Source organism: Gobio gobio, assembly GCF_949357685.1.
Source record: "Gobio gobio genome assembly, chromosome: 20".
In the NCBI taxonomy this organism is placed as follows: Eukaryota; Metazoa; Chordata; class Actinopteri; order Cypriniformes; family Gobionidae; genus Gobio; species Gobio gobio.
In genome coordinates this window covers 48,216,631-48,241,798 of record NC_137113.1, presented here as the reverse complement: position 1 = coordinate 48,241,798, position 25,168 = coordinate 48,216,631, and the positions used below count along the sequence as shown (strand labels likewise).

Sequence of the window (25,168 nt, the reverse complement as noted above, 5' to 3'; positions counted from 1 at the left end):
GTCGATTCAGTGGTTCGGAGCGTTATGAATCAGTGAGTCGATTCAGCGGTTCGGATCACCAAAGTCACGTGATTTCAGCAGTTTGGCGGTTTGACACACGATCCGAATCATGATTATGATGGTAAGATGAGCCAGAGAATATCTGCTGCTGAAGAGAGAACAGGGATAGTTTAGTGTAATTACGGTTATAACTGATGATGTCATCTTGCTTTATGACATGCGTCTGCGTTTGTGTTCGTACTGCATCAATAAATGTGAGAGACGGACGACAGCTCTTCCTCTTCTCCACATGTTCCCGGGGGCGGGGTTATGCAAATGTTAGGGGTAGTGATGTCACTGACTCGTTGTAGTCCCTCCAGCCGTTTGTTGTAGTTCTGTACTGCTTTATTAATGGAGTCTCACCCAGCATCTTGCTGACGTAGGGCTCGATGTCGACGTCCTGCAGATGCTGGTATGTGTGTGCGTGGAACAGCCTGAGGGTGGAGTCCAGGCGGATGGAGACCCAGATGCCGTCTCCATCCCAGGCCAGCTGCCTCACCTGGCTCTCCTTACGGGGATGGGCGTCGAAGGATTTCTGTACATTAGGAAAGCAATAAAGTATTGTGTCACGAGGATTTAATCACATGCAAAGGGCATTCATGACATGACCCCATTGGAAATGAATGGGAAATTGGCAAAAATATGAAAATACAGAGTTTTTTTGTGCATACAATCTACAAATCAGCCAGGATGCAGAAAAAAAGGACTCAACAGTGAAGATCTCTAAAACATCAAGAGTGCAAAACAGACAAAAAAACTCACACACACACACACACACACACACACACTTATACACAATTAGCTTTTGGAATGGCACGCGTTAATTTGTGTGTGCATGTGTTTTTGTGTGTATAAGTGTGTGTGTGTATAAGTGTGTGTGTGTCTGTTTTGCACTCTTGATGTTTTAGAGATCTTCACTGTTGAGTCCTTTTTTCTGCATCCTGGCTGATTTGTAGATTGTATGCACAAAAAAACTGTATTTTCATATTTTTGCCAATTTCCCGTTCATTTCCTATGGGGGTCATTTTTGACCCGAAGGTCCTGAGTGTGACTATTTTTTTTTACGAGCACTTAGACTTTTCAAATCCTGTTCCTAATTTCTTTGGGTGTTCATATACCAAGTACCAATAATTTTTTTTTTATAAAACGGAAGATCCACTATAGTGGTAAAAATGTGCTATTTTGTGATAAAAATGCTAAATGTGTCCACCGGATGGCATAAATGAAGAACCCCAGAGGGATAAAGGTGCAGTGTGTAATATTTATGAGGATCTATTGACAGAAATGCAATAAACTATGTTAAAGACGTGTTTTATGACCTTAGAATGAGCCGTTTCTATCTACACACACTGCGGGTCCCTTACAGTGAAGCCGCCATTTTGTGCCGTCATGTTCCTACGGTAGCCCTAAAGGGACAAACTTCTCTACAGAGCGCTAGCTACTCTCTGCTGTCTCAGACGACCACATCTTTGTCCTGTGTGGGCCACCGTAGCTTCTCTATGTGCTTCTAAAGGGAGGGGTGAGCGGGTGCAATACACAACCTCACCACTAAAACTTACACACTGCACCTTTAAACCCAAATCTCTGACAAAATCAACAGCATTTTGAAACATAATAATATAGCTTTTTTATGTTTTTGAAAGAAGTCAGCTCACCAAAGCTGCATTTATTTGATCAAAAAATACAGTAAAAACTGTGAAATATTAACATTTATGATTATTATCAGTGTTGGCTGTGGATTTTTTGACGATTCATGCAAGTACTGATTTAATTCGGACTGAATTGTTTGCTTTATTTATTGTATAGCTTCTTATACCTTTACTTATACTTTTATATTGGCTATTGATCACAAATAAACTGACATTTAACAAAAAGAGACTGGGTTGTGTTTTATGTTATATTTAGTTTTATTACAGTGATAATCATATACACGCACTTATTGTCTGAACAAGATATTAATATGCTTAATATTTGTTTTTAAACGTAAATGAAAAGTGGCAGGGGTGTGTTTTATATTTCGTTTGTTTTAAATACACATGCAGTGAAGATAATGTAGGCGTTGCCTGAAACACATTTGTGTGGCTATTAATGTTTAATATATATATTTTTTTATGAAAATGAAAAGAGGCAGAGGTGTTTTATGACATATTTCTCCTGGAGCGACTTGAACGCGCGTCTATTTCGCTTCAAACACTCGATTTATCAGGGTTCCCACTCTTTTTCAGCAGCCATTTTCCATTACTTTTCCAGGACATTTTCAATTTTATATAAAAGACAAGGATCATGGCAAATATTGCTTTCTAAGTCTTTAAAAGCCGTCCAGTTTATTGTCATTACTGAACAATCCAGTATTTTTCAACATGAGCTCTTAATCATACATTATGACTATGGAAGCTTGTTTACACCACAGAATAGAAAGAAAAGGTAATTGTGACTTTTTATCTCGCTATTCTGACTTTCTCGCAATTGCGAGTTTACATATTTGTGATATAAACGCGAAAATTGTCGCAATTCTTTTTTCCTCAGAATTTGACTTTATAACTTGCAATTGCAGTTTAGATCTCGCAATTCAGAGAAAAGAAGTGCAAGATTTAAACTCGCAACTGCGCAAAAAAGTCAATTGTGAAGAAAATACTTGCGAGTTTATATCACGCAATTCTGACTATATCTTGCAATTCTGACTTTATAACACACAAATGTGACTTTATATCAAAATGATGTGATTAGGGAGCAGCTTATGAGTTAACATTTGAGCAGTTATAGCATTAGATATTAAACATCATTATTCAAAATATTACTCATACGCATCAAACTCAGCATTCCTGAACATGTGCTTTCTGCAGCTAGCGCTGATTGTTTGGGCCAGAGATAAACTCTTTATACTCGGCTAAAGAAATAACTTTTTTTTAAAGAATTTCCCAGACAAACACAAGATTTTCCAGGACATTTTACATTTTCTCTAATTTTCCATGTGTTTTCCAGGACGAGTGGGAACCCTGTTTATACACACGTCCAATTCGCTGTGGATGCGCGAATGGATTAAAAAGCGTGATTTTGCCGCTTTATTTGCGTTCGGGTGAACTCAGCATTACAGATGTTCTTAAAGTCATACCTCTATCTTCATGGCTTTAGGTTGAACCACAAAGATCTTGTTCCTGTACCCACACCAGACCCGATCATGCACTACAGTCATACAGCGGATGGAGTGATGCGGGCGGCCCAGATCTAACAGGTGATAGTTGGTCAAATCCCATTGGCCATCTGTAACACAAACATCTGTCACGAAAAGAGCATTTCTTCTGATTATAAAGCATTATAAAGTGATGTTCAGGCCGGCCTAGGAACATGGACATCTTTACCCTTTATTAAAATATTATTAAACATGTTGTAAGCAAAAGTTGTGCTTGGAATCAGTTGTTTTATTTGCGATAATAACACAATGAAACATGACAAATTGTGTGGACATTATTTCTGGCCAGAACTTGTAAACACATACCATAGAGAACCAACAAAATATTAATAACTGATTATGTTGTAGTCAGTGTATGCTTTTTGTTTTTATACACATGTTTTGTACTTTTTTGCCAGATAAACACCTTAACCAAATTTACTGCTTTGTTCTTCCCTCATATTAAAAAAAAAAATTACCACTTTTGGCCACTAGTGTATACACCGATCAGGCATAACATTATGACCAGTGAATAACACTGATGATCTCTGATATATTAGGCTGCAAGTGAACATTTTGTCCTCAGAGTTGATGTGTTAGAAGCAGGAAAAATGGGCAAGCGTAAGGATTAGAGTGAGTTTGGGCCAGATTGTGATGGTCAGAGCATCTCCAAAACTGCAGCTCTTGTGGGCTGTTCCCGGTCTGCAGTGGCCAGTCTCTATCAGAAGTGCTCAGAGGAAGGACCAGTGGAGAACCGGCCACAGGGTCATGAAGGACCAGTGGAGAACCGGCCACAGGGTCATGAAGGACCAGTGGAGAACCGGCCACAGGGTCATGAAGGACCAGTGGAGAACCGGCCACAGGGTCATGAAGGACCAGTGGAGAACCGGCCACAGGGTCATGAAGGACCAGTGGAGAACCGGCCACAGGGTCATGAAGGACCAGTGGAGAACCGGCCACAGGGTCATGAAGGACCAGTGGAGAACCGGCCACAGGGTCATGAAGGACCAGTGGAGAACCGGCCACAGGGTCATGAAGGACCAGTTGAGAACCGGCCACAGGGTCATGGAGGACCAGTGGAGAACCGGCCACAGGGTCATGAAGGACCAGTGGAGAACCGGCCACAGGGTCATGGAGGACCAGTGGAGAACAGGCCACAGGGTCATGGAGGACCAGTGGAGAACCGGCCACAGGGTCATGAAGGACCAGTGGAGAACCGGCCACAGGGTCATGGAGGACCAGTGGAGAACCGGCCACAGGGTCATGAAGGACCAGTGGAGAACCGGCCACAGGGTCATGGAGGACCAGTGGAGAACAGGCCACAGGGTCATGGAGGACCAGTGGAGAACCGGCCACAGGGTCATGGAGGACCAGTGGAGAACAGGCCACAGGGTCATGGAGGACCAGTGGAGAACCGGCCACAGGGTCATGAAGGACCAGTGGAGAACCGGCCACAGGGTCATGGAGGACCAGTGGAGAACCGGCCACAGGGTCATGAAGGACCAGTGGAGAACCGGCTACAGGGTCATGAAGGACCAGTGGAGAACCGGCCACAGGGTCATGAAGGACCAGTGGAGAACCGGCCACAGGGTCATGAAGGACCAGTGGAGAACCGGCCACAGGGTCATGGAGGACCAGTGGAGAACAGGCCACAGGGTCATGGAGGACCAGTGGAGAACCGGCCACAGGGTCATGGAGGACCAGTGGAGAACCGGCCACAGGGTCATGAAGGACCAGTGGAGAACCGGCCACAGGGTCATGAAGGACCAGTGGAGAACCGGCCACAGGGTCATGGAGGACCAGTGGAGAACCGGCCACAGGGTCATGAAGGACCAGTGGAGAACCGGCCACAGGGTCATGAAGGACCAGTGGAGAACCGGTCACAGGGTCATGAAGGACCAGTGGAGAACCGGCCACAGGGTCATGGAGGACCAGTGGAGAACCGGCCACAGGGTCATGAAGGACCAGTGGAGAACCGGCCACAGGGTCATGGAGGACCAGTGGAGAACCGGCCACAGGGTCATGAAGGACCAGTGGAGAACCGGCCACAGGGTCATGGAGGACCAGTGGAGAACCGGCCACAGGGTCATGAAGGACCAGTGGAGAACCGGCCACAGGGTCATGGAGGACCAGTGGAGAACCGGCCACAGGGTCATGAAGGACCAGTGGAGAACCGGCCACAGGGTCATGGAGGACCAGTGGAGAACCGGTCACAGGGTCATGAAGGACCAGTGGAGAACCGGTCACAGGGTCATGAAGGACCAGTGGAGAACCGGCCACAGGGTCATGAAGGACCAGTGGAGAACCGGCCACAGGGTCATGGAGGACCAGTGGAGAACCGGCCACAGGGTCATGGAGGACCAGTGGAGAACCGGCCACAGGGTCATGAAGGACCAGTGGAGAACCGGCCACAGGGTCATGAAGGACCAGTGGAGAACCGGTCACAGGGTCATGAAGGACCAGTGGAGAACCGGCCACAGGGTCATGGAGGACCAGTGGAGAACCGGCCACAGGGTCATGAAGGACCAGTGGAGAACCGGCCACAGGGTCATGGAGGACCAGTGGAGAACCGGCCACAGGGTCATGAAGGACCAGTGGAGAACCGGCCACAGGGTCATGGAGGACCAGTGGAGAACCGGCCACAGGGTCATGAAGGACCAGTGGAGAACCGGCCACAGGGTCATGGAGGACCAGTGGAGAACCGGCCACAGGGTCATGAAGGACCAGTGGAGAACCGGCCACAGGGTCATGGAGGACCAGTGGAGAACCGGCCACAGGGTCATGAAGGACCAGTGGAGAACCGGCCACAGGGTCATGAAGGACCAGTGGAGAACCGGTCACAGGGTCATGAAGGACCAGTGGAGAACCGGCCACAGGGTCATGGAGGACCAGTGGAGAACCGGCCACAGGGTCATGAAGGACCAGTGGAGAACCGGCCACAGGGTCATGGAGGACCAGTGGAGAACCGGCCACAGGGTCATGAAGGACCAGTGGAGAACCGGCCACAGGGTCATGGAGGACCAGTGGAGAACCGGCCACAGGGTCATGAAGGACCAGTGGAGAACCGGCCACAGGGTCATTAAGGACCAGTGGAGAACCGGCCACAGGGTCATGAAGGACCAGTGGAGAACCGGTCACAGGGTCATGAAGGACCAGTGGAGAACCGGCCACAGGGTCATGGAGGACCAGTGGAGAACCGGCCACAGGGTCATGGAGGACCAGTGGAGAACCGGCCACAGGGTCATGAAGGACCAGTGGAGAACCGGCCACAGGGTCATGAAGGACCAGTGGAGAACCGGCCACAGGGTCATGGAGGACCAGTGGAGAACCGGCCACAGGGTCATGAAGGACCAGTGGAGAGCCGGCCACAGGGTCATGAAGGACCAGTGGAGAGCCGGCCACAGGGTCATGGAGGACCAGTGGAGAACCGGCTACAGGGTCATGAAGGACCAGTGGAGAACCGGTCACAGGGTCATGAAGGACCAGTGGAGAACCGGCCACAGGGTCATGGAGGACCAGTGGAGAACCGGCCACAGGGTCATGAAGGACCAGTGGAGAACCGGCCACAGGGTCATGGAGGACCAGTGGAGAACCGGCCACAGGGTCATGAAGGACCAGTGGAGAACCGGCCACAGGGTCATGAAGGACCAGTGGAGAACCGGTCACAGGGTCATGAAGGACCAGTGGAGAACCGGCCACAGGGTCATGGAGGACCAGTGGAGAACCGGCCACAGGGTCATGAAGGACCAGTGGAGAACCGGCCACAGGGTCATGAAGGACCAGTGGAGAACCGGCCACAGGGTCATGGAGGACCAGTGGAGAACCGGCCACAGGGTCATGAAGGACCAGTGGAGAACCGGCCACAGGGTCATGGAGGACCAGTGGAGAACCGGCCACAGGGTCATGAAGGACCAGTGGAGAACCGGCCACAGGGTCATGAAGGACCAGTGGAGAACCGGTCACAGGGTCATGAAGGACCAGTGGAGAACCGGCCACAGGGTCATGGAGGACCAGTGGAGAACCGGCCACAGGGTCATGAAGGACCAGTGGAGAACCGGCCACAGGGTCATGGAGGACCAGTGGAGAACCGGCCACAGGGTCATGAAGGACCAGTGGAGAACCGGCCACAGGGTCATGGAGGACCAGTGGAGAACCGGCCACAGGGTCATGAAGGACCAGTGGAGAACCGGCCACAGGGTCATGGAGGACCAGTGGAGAACCGGCCACAGGGTCATGGAGGACCAGTGGAGAACCGGGCACAGGGTCATGAAGGACCAGTGGAGAACCGGTCACAGGGTCATGAAGGACCAGTGGAGAACCGGCCACAGGGTCATGAAGGACCAGTGGAGAACCGGCCACAGGGTCATGGAGGACCAGTGGAGAACCGGCCACAGGGTCATGGAGGACCAGTGGAGAACCGGCCACAGGGTCATGAAGGACCAGTGGAGAACCGGCCACAGGGTCATGAAGGACCAGTGGAGAACCGGCCAGAGGGTCATGGAGGACCAGTGGAGAACCGGCCAGAGGGTCATGAAGAACCAGTGGAGAACCGGCCAGAGGGTCATGAAGGACCAGTGGAGAACCGGCCAGAGGGTCATGGAGGACCAGTGGACAACCGGCCACAGGGTCATGGAGGACCAGTGGAGAACCGGCCACAGGGTCATGAAGGACCAGTGGAGAACCGGCCAGAGGGTCATGGAGGACCAGTGGAGAACCGGCCACAGGGTCATGGAGGACCAGTGGAGAACCGGCCACAGGGTCATGAAGGACCAGTGGAGAACCGGCCACAGGGTCATGGAGGACCAGTGGAGAACCGGCCACAGGGTCATGAAGGACCAGTGGAGAACCGGCAATGGAAGAAGATGGCCTGGTCTTGAGGCGTTGACTTGGCCTCCGAATTCCCCTGATCTCAATCCAATCGAGCATCTGTGGGATGAGCTGAACAAACAAGTTCGATCCATGGAGGCCCCACCTCGCAACTTACAGGACTTAAAAGATCTGCTGCTAACATCTTGGTGCCAGATACCACAGCACAGCTTCAGGGGTCTAGAGGAGTCCATGCCTCGACGAGCAGGACCAACACAATATTAGGAAGGTGGTCATAATGTTACGCCTGATCGGTGCATGTAGTATGGGTGAATCCAAATGTTAACCATGTTTTACTGATGGTAATTGAAATCTGCCTTAGTTTAAAATAAAAAATTGGTCTTACCAACACCTCTGTGGAAGATTGCAAGCGTGCCATCAGCCAAGGCCACCAGAACACGTCCCTTCACGTGACTTCAGACAGAAATATTAATGTTTAATAACACATCTGTAGTTTATAACTGTGTGAATGAATCCAGATGATGAGGGTTTCCTTACACAATCCCCAGGACGGAATCCTTCAGCTTGATGGAGTGAAGGCACTTCCTCCACTGCGCTACAGATGAGTGAACATACACGCTGAAACAGAGCAGAGCAGCTCAATACATCGCAACACAACTCCAGCTTTACAACTCACAACTCCGACTTTACAACTCGCAACTCCGACTTTACAACTCACAACTCCGACTTTACAACTCACAACTCCGACTTTACAACTCGCAACTCCGACTTTACAACTCACAACTCCGACTTTACAACTCGCAACTCCGACTTTACAACTCGCAACTCCGACTTTACAACTCGCAACTCCGACTTTACAACTCGCAACTCCGACTTTATATCTCACAATTATGACTTTATATCTCACAATTATGACTTTATATCACGCAATTATGACTTTATATCACGCAATTATGACTTTATATCACGCAATTATGACTTTATATCACGCAATTATGACTTTATATCTCACAATTATGACTTTATATCACGCAATTATGACTTTGTAACTCGCAATTCCGACTTTATATCTCACAATTATGACTTTATACCTCGCAATTATGACTTTGTAACTCGCAATTATGACATCATATCTCACAATTCCGACTTTATATCTCACAATTATGACTTTATACCTCGCAATTATGACTTTGCAACTCGCAATTATGACATCATATCTCACAATTCCGACTTTATATCTCACAATTATGACTTTATACCTCGCAATTATGACTTTGCAACTCGCAATTATGACATCATATCTCACAATTCCGACTTTATATCTCACAATTATGACTTTATACCTCGCAATTATGACTTTGTAACTCGCAATTATGACATCATATCTCACAATTCTGATTTTACAACTCGTAATTCCGACTTTATAAAGCAATTCCGACTTTATAAAGCAATTATGACATCATAACTCGCAATTATGACTTTATAACTCGTAATTCCGACTTTATAAAGCAATTCCGACTTTATAAAGCAATTATGACATCATAACTCGCAATTATGACTTTATAACTCGCAATTCTGACTTTACAACTCGCAATTCTGACTTTACAACTCGTAACTCCAACTTTATAACTCGCAATTCTGACTTTACAACTCGCAATTCTGACTTTACAACTCGTAACTCCAACTTTATAACTCGCAATTCTGACTTTACAACTCACAATTCTGACTTTACAACTCTCAATTCGGACTTTACAACTTGTAATTCCGACTTTATAAAGCAATTCTGACTTTAGATCTCATAATTCCGACTTTATATCTCGCAATTACGACTTTATAACTCACAATTACGACTTTATACCTCGCAATTATGACTTTGTAACTCGCAATTATGACATCATATCTCACAATTCTGACTTTGTATCTCGCAATTCTGATTTTACAACTCGTAATTCCGACTTTATAAAGCAATTCCGACTTTATAAAGCAATTATGACTTCATAACTCGCAATTATGACTTTATAACTCGCAATTCTGACTTTACAACTCGCAATTCTGACTTTACAACTCGTAACTCCAACTTTTTTACTCGCAATTCTGACTTTACAACTCACAATTCTGACTTTACAACTCGCAATTCTGACTTTACAACTTGTAATTCCGACTTTATAAAGCAATTCTGACTTTAGATCTCATAATTCCGACTTTATATCTCGCAATTACGACTTTATAACTCACAATTACGACTTTATATCTCGCAATTATGACTTTATATCTCACAATTACGACTTTATATCTCGCAATTATGACTTTATAACTCGCAATTCCGACTTTATAACTTGTAATTCCGACTTTATAACTTGTAATTCCGACTTTATACTTCAACTTTATAACTCGCAATTATGACTTTATATCTCGCAATTCCGTCTTTACAACTCACAATTATGACTTTACAACTTGTAATTTCGACTTTATAAAGCAATTCCGACTTTATAACTCACAATTCTGACTTTATAACTCGCAATTATGACTTTACAACTCGCAATTATGACTTTATATCTCGCAATTCCGACTTTACAACTCACAATTATGACTTTACAACTCGCAATTATGAATTTACAACTCGCAATTCTGACTTTATAACTCGCAATTGTGAGATAAAAAGTCACACTGTGGCGTAAACAAGCTTCCCTACATAAGAGCCATTACTAACCGATTCGATATTTTAAGTAGAAATGTATACATTTAGTAATTGAACAATGCATATTTATCAACCTTTAACAGGAATATTTTTCGGGAAAGTGTGAAACGTCAGCTTATGACCTCAGGTAAATGATGAGCAGTGTGAAGTGTGACCAGATGACCCAGGGTTTAGAGTGACCCAGGGTTTAGAGTGACCCAGGGTTTAGAGTGACCCAGGGTTAACAGTGACCCAGGGTTTAGAGTGACCCAGGGTTTAGAGTGACCCAGGGTTTAGAGTGACCCAGGGTTTAGAGTGACCCAGGGTTTAGAGTGACCCAGGGTTTAGAGTGACCCAGGGTTTAGAGTGACCCAGGGTGTAGAGTGACCCAGGGTTTAGAGTGACCCAGGGTTTAGAGTGACCCAGGGTTTAGAGTGACCCAGGGTGTAGAGTGACCCAGGGTGTAGAGTGACCCAGGGTTTAGAGTGACCCAGGGTTTAGAGTGACCCAGGGTTTAAAGTGACCCAGGGTTTAGAGTGACCCAGGGTTTAGAGTGACCCAGGGTTTAGAGTGACCCAGGGTTTAGAGTGACCCAGGGTTTACAGTGACCCAGGGTTTAGAGTGACCCAGGGTGTAGAGTGACCCAGGGTTTAGAGTGACCCAGGGTTTAGAGTGACCCAGGGTTTACAGTGACCCAGGGTTTAGAGCAGGGCTCCAGAGTGCGACTAAATGGTCGCATTTTGCGACTAAAATTTGAGAGTGTGCGACTGAATTTTACATCCAGTTGCACATGTGCGACCAGTAAATTTGCCTACTGTCGGTACTGGAGAAATTCAGAAAATACACATACTAATTATAATTGATAGACTTTTTGTCTGGCAAATTCTATCTTTGCCAGCCGTTTCTATATGAGAGAATATTAAACCATTTGTCCGTGGCATTTTTGCCATTTGCAAATGCAATCCAGAAGAGAGAGAAAGCGAGCGAGCTCTCACGTGGAGCTGCAGCGAACACAACACCACAGTCAGCTTAATGAGTGACGATGGCCAAGAACTAAACAAAACTTTAGTCTGCTTAAACTTTAGGGATGTGCTGTGATATTAATCTAATTTTATTTTCGATTTTGGCTTCCAAGAATTATAAAAAGATGGTATGAGGTAAAACTATTCCTATAGCCGTGTTCGTCGAGCTCATCCTTCCCTTCACAGCTGCGCTGTCATTTCTCCCTAAACCTAAACTAAACGTCAGATTCAGTGATTGTTGTAAACTGCGGTCTCTACTGTTGCTAAACTGCGGGATGTGTTTGATAATAAAGAGCTATTAAATGCACAATAATCCGCGCAAGAGACGCTGTTTCCAACTTCAAGGCGGTTTATGTGTGTGTGCTGCGAAATGGACCGACTTGCACTTAATATTTTAGGCTTCGTGTGCGCGTCTAAACCATCAAATAAACAACAAATAGCCGGTGTCAAAATGAACGGATTGGAGAGTAGTTATTTTAACAGTTTATATCTTAAATGGGCGTAAATAGTTTGGAGAAATAAGAGAATATGATATTATTAGTTCTACATTCGATCGGTCTTAAAGGGGCAGCGTCTAATAAACCTGCTGACGATTGAGCCATTAATTCGAATCGAACAAAAGGCAAATAGAAAATATTCACATCTCTTGAATAAATAACTTTAGCTTTTATAAGCATTAATCTATCAATTTATACAGTGAAAACTATGCAGTGTTATTTTACATTTCATTACTTTATTAGATTTCTGTGTAGGTTTGTTCTTTACTGTAATATTAATGTTAGCAGACCTTCCGAATGCCTGCACACTGGTCCATTTACAAATAGATGTTTTATATTTTTGTTCAAACTTTGCGGTTTCTTTTGCTATAGATATTTTACTTTTCAGATTATAAAGCCATGTTAACTATGTTCTTAATTATGTTTATATATATATATATATATATATATATATATATATATATATATATATATATATATATATATATATATATATATATATATATATATATATATATATATATATAAAAATATATATATAAAGTATAATAAAAAGAACCGGTAAGAATACTGTTAAAGTAACGGATCGATAAGCAGTATCGGTAAGAGTAGTAATACTATTAAAACCTTAACGATACCCATCCCTATTAGTAATACAGTGGAAATTAGTAGATTTGGTTAGCATGTTGATTTACGGTGTGCGCCCCAAAAATTTCGGGTTGTGCCCCTAAAATTTTCAGTTGGGGGTCACTGTGCTCCTAGTGAAAAAAGTTAGTCTGGAGCCCTGTAGAGTGACCCAGGGTTTAGAGTGACCCAGGGTGTAGAGTGACCCAGGGTTTAGAGTGACCCAGGGTTTAGAGTGACCCAGGGTGTAGAGTGACCCAGGGTTTAGAGTGACCCAGGGTGTAGAGTGACCCAGGGTTTAGAGTGACCCAGGGTTTAGAGTGACCAAGGGTTTAGAGTGACCCAGGGTGTAGAGTGACCCAGGGTTTAGAGTGACCCAGGGTTTAGAGTGACCCAGGGTGTAGAATGACCCAGGGTTTAGAGTGACCCAGGGTTTAGAGTGACCCAGGGTGTAGAGTGACCCAGGGTTTAGAGTGACCCAGGGTTTAGAGTGACCCAGGGTGTAGAGTGACCCAGGGTTTAGAGTGACCCAGGGTTTAGAGTGACCCAGGGTTTACAGTGACCCAGGGTTTAGAGTGACCAAGGGTTTAGAGTGACCCAGGGTTTAGAGTGACCCAGGGTGTAGAGTGACCCAGGGTGTAGAGTGACCCAGGGTTTAGAGTGACCCAGGGTTTAGAGTGACCCAGGGTGTAGAGTGACCCAGGGTTTAGAGTGACCCAGGGTTTAGAGTGACCCAGGGTGTAGAGTGACCCAGGGTGTAGAGTGACCCAGGGTTTAGAGTGACCCAGGGTGTAGAGTGACCCAGGGTTTAGAGTGACCCAGGGTTTAGAGTGACCCAGGGTTTAGAGTGACCCAGGGTGTAGAGTGACCCAGGGTTTAGAGTGACCCAGGGTTTAGAGTGACCCAGGGTTTAGAGTGACCCAGGGTGTAGAGTGACCCAGGGTTTAGAGTGACCCAGGGTTTAGAGTGACCCAGGGTTTACAGTGACCCAGGGTTTAGAGTGACCCAGGGTTTAGAGTGACCCAGGGTGTAGAGTGACCCAGGGTGTAGAGTGACCCAGGGTTTAGAGTGACCCAGGGTTTAGAGTGACCCAGGGTGTAGAGTGACCCAGGGTTTAGAGTGACCCAGGGTTTAGAGTGACCCAGGGTGTAGAGTGACCCAGGGTGTAGAATGACCCAGGGTTTAGAGTGACCCAGGGTGTAGAGTGACCCAGGGTTTAGAGTGACCCAGGGTGTAGAGTGACCCAGGGTGTAGAATGACCCAGGGTTTAGAGTGACCCAGGGTGTAGAGTGACCCAGGGTTTAGAGTGACCCAGGGTGTAGAGTGACCCAGGGTGTAGAGTGACCCAGGGTTTAGAGTGACCCAGGGTTTAGAGTGACCCAGGGTGTAGAGTGACCCAGGGTTTAGAGTGACCCAGGGTTTAGAGTGACCCAGGGTGTAGAGTGACCCAGGGTGTAGAATGACCCAGGGTTTAGAGTGACCCAGGGTGTAGAGTGACCCAGGGTTTAGAGTGACCCAGGGTGTAGAGTGACCCAGGGTGTAGAATGACCCAGGGTTTAGAGTGACCCAGGGTTTAGAGTGACCCAGGGTGTAGAGTGACCCAGGGTTTAGAGTGACCCAGGGTGTAGAGTGACCCAGGGTGTAGAGTGACCCAGGGTTTAGAGTGACCCAGGGTGTAGAGTGACCCAGGGTTTAGAGTGACCCAGGGTTTAGAGTGACCCAGGGTGTAGAGTGACCCAGGGTGTAGAGTGACCCAGGGTGTAGAGTGACCCAGGGTTTAGAGTGACCCAGGGTTAACTCACCAGCCGTTCTGAGCGCCGAGCCACATTGTAGGCAGAACGCTGCTCATCTTGCTGGCTTCCTCTCTCATGAGGTCCTGCTCCTCAGGCATTGAGCTGACGCCGTCCTTCACCAGATCACACTCCCTGCAGAACATAGATATACATAGATATACATAGATATAGACATAGATATACATAATGAAGGTTAGATGTCTCGTCCGCGCTGCTGGCCAATGGAAGATCGGCGTCAGCACCTGGCGGCCATCTTGTCACAGTCAGCTCGCTCACTCATTGTGTTTTAATGGTGCTTGCACTTTTTAAATAACCATAACTTGCTCAATTTTCTACCGATTTTCAAACTGTTTGGTTTGTTATAAACGTCAGAGATGTAGTTATGACACTGCATTCTTATGAAAAATGATTCATAATTTGTTCAAGCATCCATAATTATAGCCACGTTAATAACGTTTGTAAGAAACCAAATCATTTGTAAATCCGTCAAGATTTCAGTGAGATAAGAGTAGTTGTGTTCATGCAGATCATCAGGAGCCACAGAGCCCTGCCTGTGACAAGATGGCCGCCGGTGATGACGTTAGAGACTCCGCCGTAAGACATCTAGCCTTTATTATGGATATCTATGGTTACAGAGGCCTACATCATATCTGATCAGATAAAGAGCTGGGCCCTGTACCATGATGGTAGTTTAACAAACTCAGGGTTACAGGATTAGTTTCAAGTTGACAAAACCAAATCAATCTATTCAGGCTTTGTTGGTCCCATGATGCTGATCATCAGCTTTCTCTGTCAACTCAGGCTTTGATCCGGAGTTTAGCTCTGACATCAGCAGTGAACAGCCAATCACAGGCTGTGGATCAGTCAAACTGAGATTCACTTCACTCTTCTGCAGAATATACATGATTGAAAATATTAAGAATTTAAACAAATTTACACAGAAGAAAAGAGCTGTCAAGGACAACTTTAAGAAAAATCTTACACGTCAATGCAAGTAAAAGTTATGAAGTTAGTTTAGTTGATATATAGAGAGAATTGAACATTTATGCTCACATGTAATTTTTTATAGATTTAGTTATTGAATTTAAAGCTTATTTGTATGACCTTTATATAGGCTATTTATATTAATATTAACAAAATGCATATTAATGATTGATTTACTAAAATTATACATTTACATTTACATTTAGTCATTTAGCAGACGCTTTTATCCAAAGCGACTTACAAATGGGGGCAATAGAAGCAGCTAGAGCAGTCGAAGGGCAACAATATCAGCAATATGTAAGTGCTGTAACAAGTCTCAGTTAGTCTAGCACAGAAGTATACAAATTTTTTTTTTTTTTTTTTTTTTTAAATAAATTAGACAGACAGACAATGAATAGAATGATAAGTGCTATTCTCGATCGGTCAGGTGTAATTGATTAAGGGTATAATAATTACATAAATTATTTTTAAATAATTCTAAATTATTATTATGATTATAAATAAGCATTGTTAAAAGCCAGAGGCTTTAGTCTTTAATAGCCATTTGCTATAGTGACCTTTAATTTGGATAGAAAAAGGGGGAGTGGCTTTATTGCATCAGAGGCGTGTCACTTTGCTCACAGCTGATTGGTCCAATTTCAGTTTGAGATCTTTTATCCAGAACATAACCTGCCCTGGAGCAGGTTAGCCGTGGAGCGTAAGTTACTATGGAGATGAACACAGCTAAAAGCCAAACCACTTTAATGGTACCTTAAACCCAGGATTAGCACAAACTAAGCTTAAAGGGTTAGTTCACCCAAAAATGTAAATTGTGTCATTAATGACTGAGCCTCATGTGGTTGGACACCCGTCAGACCTCCGTTCATCTTCAGACACAAATGAAGATATTTTAGTGTAAATCTGATGCTCTGAAAGGCCTCCATTGGCTCAACTTTACACTCTCAAGACCCTTAAAAGACACTAAAGACTAAAGTTACAAAGTCCATCTCACTACAGCGGCTCTACAATAACTTTATGAAGACGAGAATAGTTTCTGTGCGCAAAAAAACCCTAAATAACGACTTATATAGTGATGACGATTTCAAAACACGGCATCATGAAGCTTTGAAGCGTTATGAATCAGTGAGTCGATTCAGCGGTTTGAAGCGTTATGAATCAGTGAGTCGATTCAGCAGTTTGGATCGCCAAATTTCAGCAGTTTGACACACGATCCGAATCATGAATCGACTCACTGATTCATAACGCTTCGAAGCTTCATGATGCCGTGTTCTGAAATCGTCATCACTATATAAGTCGTTATTTAGGGTTTTTTTGCGCACAGAAACTATTCTCGTCTTCATAAAGTTATTGTAGAGCCGCTGTAGTGAGATGGACTTTGTAACTTTAGTCTTTAGTGTCTTTTAAGGGTCTTGAGAGTGTAAAGTTGAGCCAATGGAGGCCTTTCAGAGCATCAGATTTACACTAAAATATCTTCATTTGTGTCTGAAGATGAACGGAGGTCTGATGGGTGTCCAACCACATGAGGCTCAGTCATTAATGACACAATTTACATTTTTGGGTGAACTAACCCTTTAAACATATCTGGCTAGCCAGCTAAAGCGGCTTCATGGTACCGGCCCCAGGACGGACACACACCTCTGTGTGTATGTGTTGGGCGTGTCTCTGCTGTTCTGGACCCCCAGCGGGTCGGTGAACACGTGTTCGGTGTAGAGCCCGGTCTGGCCCTCGTCTGCAGGTGTGCTGGAGCTGCTCTCTGTGGCCTCCAGCGCTTCTTCTGCTGCCGCCCCTCCATCCTGCGTCCCCAGAACCTCATCTGCGGAGAGATTCAAGGTTTTAAAGGGTTAGTTCACCCAAAAATGTAAATTCTGTCATTAATTCCTCACCCTCATGTGGTTGGACACCCGTCAGACCTCCGTTCATCTTCAGACACAAATGAAGATATTTTAGTGTAAAGCTGATGCTGAGAAAGGCTTCAGATAGGCCTCCATTGGCATTCAGTACATTTACACTCACAAGACCCATAAAAGGCACTAAAAACATCGTTACAAAGTCCATCTCACCACAGTGACTCTACAATAATTTTACGATGCGACGACAATAGTTTTTGTGCGCAAAAAAAAATCAAAATAACGCCTTTATCCAGCTTGTTCTTGTCTTCCGTGTGTCTCCACGACGCATGCGTGAGAATATGACGCAGATCCGGCGTTCAGGAATCCATGAAATGCTCACTTAAGCCCGATTTTGAGCACTACGCCGAGACCTAAAGCACGATCAATGTAGAATTCAACAGCTGAGATACGCGCGTCTTCCTCTGCTTGTAAACAAATCTCTTCTGGGTCATGTGTCCGAACGCCGGATCTGCTCATATTCTCACGCATGCGTCGCGGAGACACAAACGGAAGACAAGAACAAGCTGGATAAAGGCGTTATTTTGATTTTTTTTTGCGCACAAAAACTATTGTCGTCTCTAAATTATAGTAGAGTCACTGTGGTGAGATGGACTTTGTAACGACGTTTTAAGTGCCTTTTATGGGTCTTGTGAGTGTAAATGCACTGAATGCCAATGGAGGCCTATCTGAAGCCTTTCTCAGCATCAGCTTTACACTAAAATATCTTCATTTGTGTCTGAAGATGAACGGAGGTCTGACGGGTGTCCAACCACATGAGGGTGAGGAATTAATGACAGAATTTTCATTTTTGGGTGAACTAACCCTTTAATTATTTCTATAGACGGTTTCAACAGCAACAACATAAACAAACGTTACTGCGCATGCACGCTTTTGTGGCCCAAACTTAAAGGAACACGCCGACTTTTCAAGACTTTATCTTATTCACCGTATCCCCCAGAGTTAGAGAAGTCCATACACACCATCCCAAATCCGTGCCATAACTCTGTCTGACGCATCCACCGCTAGCCTAGCTTAGCACAACATTTTTAAACAGCACAACTGTTTTCAACATTTATAATAATCATAAATGTTTCTTGAGCAGCAAATCCTCATATTATAATGATTTCTGAAGGATCATGTGACACTGAAGACTGGTGTAATTATGCTGAAAATTCAGCTTTGATCACAGGAATAAATTACACGTTAACTATATATTCACATAGTAAACAGCTGTTTTATATAATAAATGCAGCCTTGGTGAGCAGAAGATGCTAAACATTAAAAAGGATGTCAGTTAGCACTGCATTATTCATATACTTTATTGTCAATAAACAGGGCTGGACATTAACACGCTTGTCCTTCAGACAAGAAAATCTGTCCTTCACTCGTCCGAGTAAAACATTTGCTTGTCCGGATTTTTTGTGTAAATATAATCTATACTGAAGCAATATTCTCACCAGTGTTTAATCAGCTTTGACATATTTAAATATGCATCACTTTTTATAAATTTTTCCATAATATTATTAAATATAGGATATGCTTCAGCTTTCCTTTTATATTCTTAAATTTGATCAATAAATTAAATTAGAATAAGACACTATAGGCTGTTACCAATCAAATTAAATCATATACACTGAAAAATTACAGCTGCATTAAATAATGTTATGAGATTATTTTAAATATTTTTGAATATACAAATAAGAAAGGTTGGAAAGATGAAACTAAAGCACCAGTAGGTGGCGCTGTGACCGTCTGAATGAGCGAATCATTAAGTCGATTCAGTGAAACGGCTGAATCATTCAAGAACTTGGCGGTCGTTTACGAACAGGTCATTGAATCTTTGATTCAACCGATTCATTCAAACGCTGAATCATTCACTAACACACACACTGATGCTGTGAGATGAGTTATGGTTCTTCAGTAACACACACACACACACACTGATGCTGTGAGATGAGTTATGGTTCTTCAGTAACACACACACACACACTGATGCTGTGAGATGAGTTATGGTTCTTCAGTAACACACACACACACACACACTGATGCTGTGAGATGAGTTATGGTTCTTCAGTAACACACACACACACACACACTGATGCTGTGAGATGAGTTATGGTTCTTCAGTAACACACACACACACACACACTGATGCTGTGAGATGAGTTATGGTTCTTCAGTAACACACACACACACTGATGCTGTGAGATGAGTTACGGTTCTTCAGTAACACACACACACACTGATGCTGTGAGGTGTGTTATGGTTCTGCTGTGATCTTTGTTTGGAACTATTTTCGCTGCTGAAATAGAACAAAAACACTCAATATTGCATCTAAAATGTAAGTGACTTAATGTTTAATAATTGTTTATGGAACTGGCGTATGAAATCAGTGTAATTTTCAGTCGTGATGGTATTCAGGAAAACACACTCTTGTTAGTGATGTTGCTTAACTGTATGTTATAAATATAAAAACGACACAATTTTAACTGTGTATGTTAACTGAGTTTCTGTGTGTGAGCGGCGCTCATTTGTTTTCGAGTTTCTCCTCGAGAGTCTGAGCCTCAACAGCTCAACCTTATTAACGTCAGTTCATTATATATTATTATCCACGATCTCCACTTACACTGATGCAGAATCATTATTGCACTTTGGTGATTCCCTAGTTATTTTTTGTTTTGACGTTTTAACCAGGATACTTGTCCGTCGGGCAAGTAAAATAGTTTTTCACTTGCCCCTTCAAAAAATCCATTTGTCCCGGACAAGCGTTAATGTCCTGTTTTTCGTGTTTTTTTGAAGCTTTGATTGTGTTTACAGTGTGCAATATAACATGTGTTCATGTTTCGCGTGTAAAAAAGCACAGTATTTTTCACACAATTGACTGATCTGTACACCGCTGTTCTCACTGTCCTCAAAACGGCTTGAGGATTTCCCTGTTCTATGAAGTCCCTCCTTCAGAAACACGTAACGAGTTCTGATTGGGCCAGCGGTTCCCGTGTTGTGATTGGACAGCAGCTTAGGGCACGTTTCCCGGAAAGGTCACGCCTCTTACCATAACGGGGAGATGAACGCGCTCAAACTACAGTGTCCCTGAAGGCCAAACAAAGGTGATTTGACTCCGGGATGAAAATAACAGCGTCTGAACGACATGAAGACAAAACGCAACTGAACCGAACGCAACACTTCCTCTTCTCCACGAGGGAGAGCAACAAGACCACGTTTTTCCGTACTCTTGTGGGCGGAGTTTAGTCGACAAACTGCTCTACTGACGTCATTAAAGCAGGAAGTACCAGGATGTAGTCCAAACCAGCCGTTCGCTGTAGGCTTTGAAAGGGAACTTCTGTCAAATAAAATATCTCGCTTGGCATTGAACTTTGAGCTTTATAATTTTACAGGTATTATTTATGCTCTAACAGCAAAATTACACACTAACTAAAGTTTAGTGTGAACAGGACCTTTAATGTCGAGCCCTGAATAAATACCTTGAGATGGCTTGAAAAACACACATGAACCATATATTGTCGAAATCGTGTTTGTCGCCGCGTTTCATCAGTCACAATTGACACGACCCCCGCGTAATCTACGCCCATGCATATTGGCACCGGGTTTCGGTGCCCAACCCTACCAGAGTTAGAGGACTCTATGGAGTTGGTGCAGACGGTTTGAGGGATGGCCACGGGTCCGTCAGTAGAGCCGCCCACTACAGTGATGCCATCCAGACCCGAGGAGACACTGCCAGCGGGACAGCTGAGCTTAGAGACGCCTTCACCCTCACGGTCATCCGCCAGCTCCTCTCCAGCGGGGTAGTCCGTCTCACAAGCACCTGACACACACACACACACACACACAGAGAACCCGTTCAGATATCAAAAGTAGTGTTAGACCGATATATCGGGCCCATATTTGCGTGTATAAGGCTGCTGCGTTGGCCGATATTTTTTCCCCTGCATTATTTACAGACAGGCGTCCACAGCAGTGTTCATTTCGTTGACGAATAATTTTCGTCATAATTTTCGTCAACGACCTTTTTTCACTGACGAAAACGAGACGATAACTAAATAAAAACTAGTGTTCGATGACTAAAACTATGACGAAAACTTACTGTAATTTTTGTCAACAAATAAAAACGAGACGGAAATGTTAGTGAGGGTCGATTAGGGAAGAGATCGGGTCAGAACTGATGATCTGTGTCACAGATGCTGATCTAACCTCTGGAAAACACACGGCTCACACACACCCAATCCAGCTCCAGAGCGGCTCAATCAATCAATAACACACATTTATGCCAGACCAGTGTTTATGAACTAATGCTGATGAATAATGACAATGTTTACTTTATGATGTTTATATAGTAATATGTATTAGACGGTTGTAACAATGCATATTTTATCTCCTGAACTTGAATGAGCTCCTGCAACTGCAACAGAGGCGCAGACATTTCAAAATAAGAGTCCTGGTGTATTTCCAGCTTGTTTATAATTTAAAAGTCACGCATTAAATATTCGTATTTGGTTACACAATAAACTGTATTTCATTTAATTCACATTTAATTCTTAGTCAGGAGGAAAGACCAGTATTTGACACATATTCAATAAAGTATCAGGGTTATAATAGTTCACTAAAACCATTTTAAAAAATCATTACTTGAAATCAAATAAATGTTAACTGAAATTAAAAATAAATAAATAAACAAACAAACTTATTTGAAGCTTTAGCTTAACCTGATATGGCCTACTAACTAAAATAAATAAAGTTATAAAAACTATATAGATGTTTTTAAAAAAACAAACAAAAAAGTGAATTGAGTTCTCTTACGTGTATTTTTAATGTCAAAAACAAAAGGATGTCAAAATTAAATGGAGCTTGAATTGTGTTACAATTTAACTAAACTCATGAGATTTTAGGAGACTAAATCTACAGTAGATTTAGTCGACTAAAATCTTATGATATTTAGTCGACTAAAACTAAAAACAATTCAGGTGACTAAAATATGACTAAAACTAAATGGCATTTTAGTCAAAAGACTATGACTAAAACTAAATCAAAATTTGCTGTCAAAATTAATACTGCTCCACAGGGCAGCTCTCACCGTCTTCAAACTCTCTCGCTCTCTCTCGCGCATATTAATCAAAATCAATTGAGAATTGACGCGATGGTAAAAGCTGGAAAGACTGAAGTTTCACGTGGAGCATTGGGAGATTTTCTCCTGAATTACCGCTGGTGTTGCTCTACAAGAGATTAAGTGAAGTGCAGCTACACTCTAAAAAATACTGGGTTAAAAATAACCCAAGTTGGGTTGAAAATGGACTAACCCATCAATTGGGTTGTTTTAACCCAGCAATTGGGTTGTTTAAGCAAACATTAAACCCAACCGCTGGGTCAAAACAACCTAATTGCTGGGTTAGTCCATATTCAACCCAACTTGGGTTATTTTTAACCCAGCATTTTTTAGAGTGTAAGCATTAAATGACGAGGTTGTTAATAGTTGTAAATGAAGTATAGTACAGTCAGTGTGCACTTTATTATGCTGCTCACTTGTTGATACTGTGCAATAGTGTCATTATTTTATTAATGCTTAAATATTTATTTTCACCACTGAACTCTTTTTTTTCTTGTTCTACATCACCTGTTTTTACTATTTGTTAAATATTGTTTTTTATAGTTCAATAAATGTTCCTTTTTTTAAATTGTAAATTTAAAATTGTTATCATCCTGATCATTGTGTCATTTTTATGATTGAGGGAGCAAAAGCAGTATCGGCTCCAAATATCGGCAGCTCATATCGCTCATCGGCTAAGGCTGATGAAAAAAAAATCGGTATCGGCACGAAAAAATCCATATCGGTCGATCCTGTGGGATTACAAATTTATACATTGTTATATCTAGGTTCAAATGTAATAGAATATAACTGAAAACATTATCTATATTTGTGTTTTACATTTTGAAGTAAACTTGAGGAAATTCTAAGGAGATGACGTCAGGCTGTGTAAGTGTTTGAGACATTAAGTCTTTTGTCTTTATGCACTTCCTGACTATTTACCATGACAAGTTTAGAGCAATAGTGCCTGAGTGATTGGATTAGCATCTATGCGTTTGAATAGTTATGCTGATTAGGAGTAGGTGATACTCTGTCTGGGCAGGTTTTCCCAAAACCTGTATATTTAATTAACATGCTTTGTTCAACCTCAATGTAAATCCCTCCCCCTTTGGAATGTATATAACCTATCAGGTGTACTGTTAAATCAGACTGTTTTCGGACGACCTGCAGCACAGAGAGTTCTCATTAAAAAGAATTACTTCTGTCTTGATCCGACGTCTCCTGGTCTATTCTTCAAGAAACAACTGAAGTTCACTACAATCCCTAATCAGAAGCACCCGTGGAGGTTGTGAATAAGGGGCGAAGCGGTTGCGGCTCTGACCTGGAACGCTGGCGATGCACAGCACGTGAGAGTTACAGACAAAGAAGCTCTCCAGGATGTTTCCGGGCTGGTTGGCATCAATAACTATGACCTTGGAGGTGGCATGAGTGGTGGTGCAGATCCACACCAGGCTGGAGAGCTCATCCTGATGCCTCAGTTCCTTCTCCTGCTCCTGAACACACACACACACACACACACACACACACACACACACACACACACACAGGCACAACATTAACGAGGCCGCATTATGCCCTTATTTACGCAGGGTTCCCACTCTTTATCAGCAACCATTTTCCAGTACTTTTCCAGGACATTTTAAATTTTACTACGCCGGGAATAAAAGACAAGGATCATGGCAAATATTGCTTTCTAAGTCTTTAAAAGCCGTCCAGTTTATTGTTATTACTTAACAATCCAGCATTTTTCAACATGAGCTCTTAATCATACATTATGACTATGGAAGCTTGTTTACACCACAGAATAGAAAGAAAAGGTAATTGTGACTTTTTATCTCGCTATTCTGACTTTCTCGCAATTGCGAGTTTACATATTTGTGATATAAACGCGAAAATTGTCGCAATTCTTTTTTCCTCAGAATTTGACTTTATAACTTGCAATTGCAGTTTAGATCTCGCAATTCAGAGAAAAGAAGTGCAAGATTTAAACTCGCAACTGCGCAAAAAAGTCAATTGTGAAGAAAAGACTTGCGAGTTTATATCACGCAATTCTGACTATATCTTGCAATTCTGACTTTATAACACACAAATGTGACTTTATATCAAAATGATGTGATTAGGTAGCAGCTTACGAGATAACATTTGAGCAGTTATAGCATTAGCATTAGCTAACGGATGCGAGTGGCTAATTGTTTGGGCCAGCGATCAACTCTTTATACTCGGCTAAAGAAATAACTTATTTAACTAGAATTTTCCCAGACGACAACAAGATTTTCCAGGACATTTTACATTTTCTCTAATTTTCCATGTGTTTTCCAGGACTAGAACATTTTCAATTTTCAATTTTTACAGTGTGGTTCTTGTGGATTCAAGTAATAATATACATATTCAGTGTATATACACAGGGGCACACATTTTTAATGGTCTATAAAGATTAAAGACTGTTGTGTGATCGATTTTGCCTGAACCTGATGGCTGGACTGGAAACTTAAAGTGAGTACAAGTTCATATCAATATTAATTTACAAATCATGACAAACAATACAGATT

At 43.2% G+C, this 25,168-nt stretch overlaps 1 protein-coding gene across 5 annotated transcripts in view; it reads right to left on the bottom strand.

The window, feature by feature from the left end:
* Positions 1 to 25,168, bottom strand: part of spag9b (sperm associated antigen 9b) — a 196,500-nt gene that overhangs the window by 22,182 nt on the left and 149,150 nt on the right. For all 5 annotated transcript variants that reach the window (XM_079801693.1, XM_079801695.1, XM_079801694.1 and 2 more), the window contains 8 exons: positions 23,941 to 24,112; positions 21,147 to 21,344; positions 17,268 to 17,445; positions 14,658 to 14,780; positions 8,573 to 8,653; positions 8,421 to 8,488; positions 3,152 to 3,300; positions 403 to 574 (listed from right to left, as the gene is read on the bottom strand). In XM_079801693.1, coding sequence (XP_079657819.1) covers positions 403 to 574; positions 3,152 to 3,300; positions 8,421 to 8,488; positions 8,573 to 8,653; positions 14,658 to 14,780; positions 17,268 to 17,445; positions 21,147 to 21,344; positions 23,941 to 24,112 — 1,141 coding nt within the window. The remainder of the gene's footprint in view (positions 1 to 402; positions 575 to 3,151; positions 3,301 to 8,420; positions 8,489 to 8,572; positions 8,654 to 14,657; positions 14,781 to 17,267; positions 17,446 to 21,146; positions 21,345 to 23,940; positions 24,113 to 25,168) is intronic.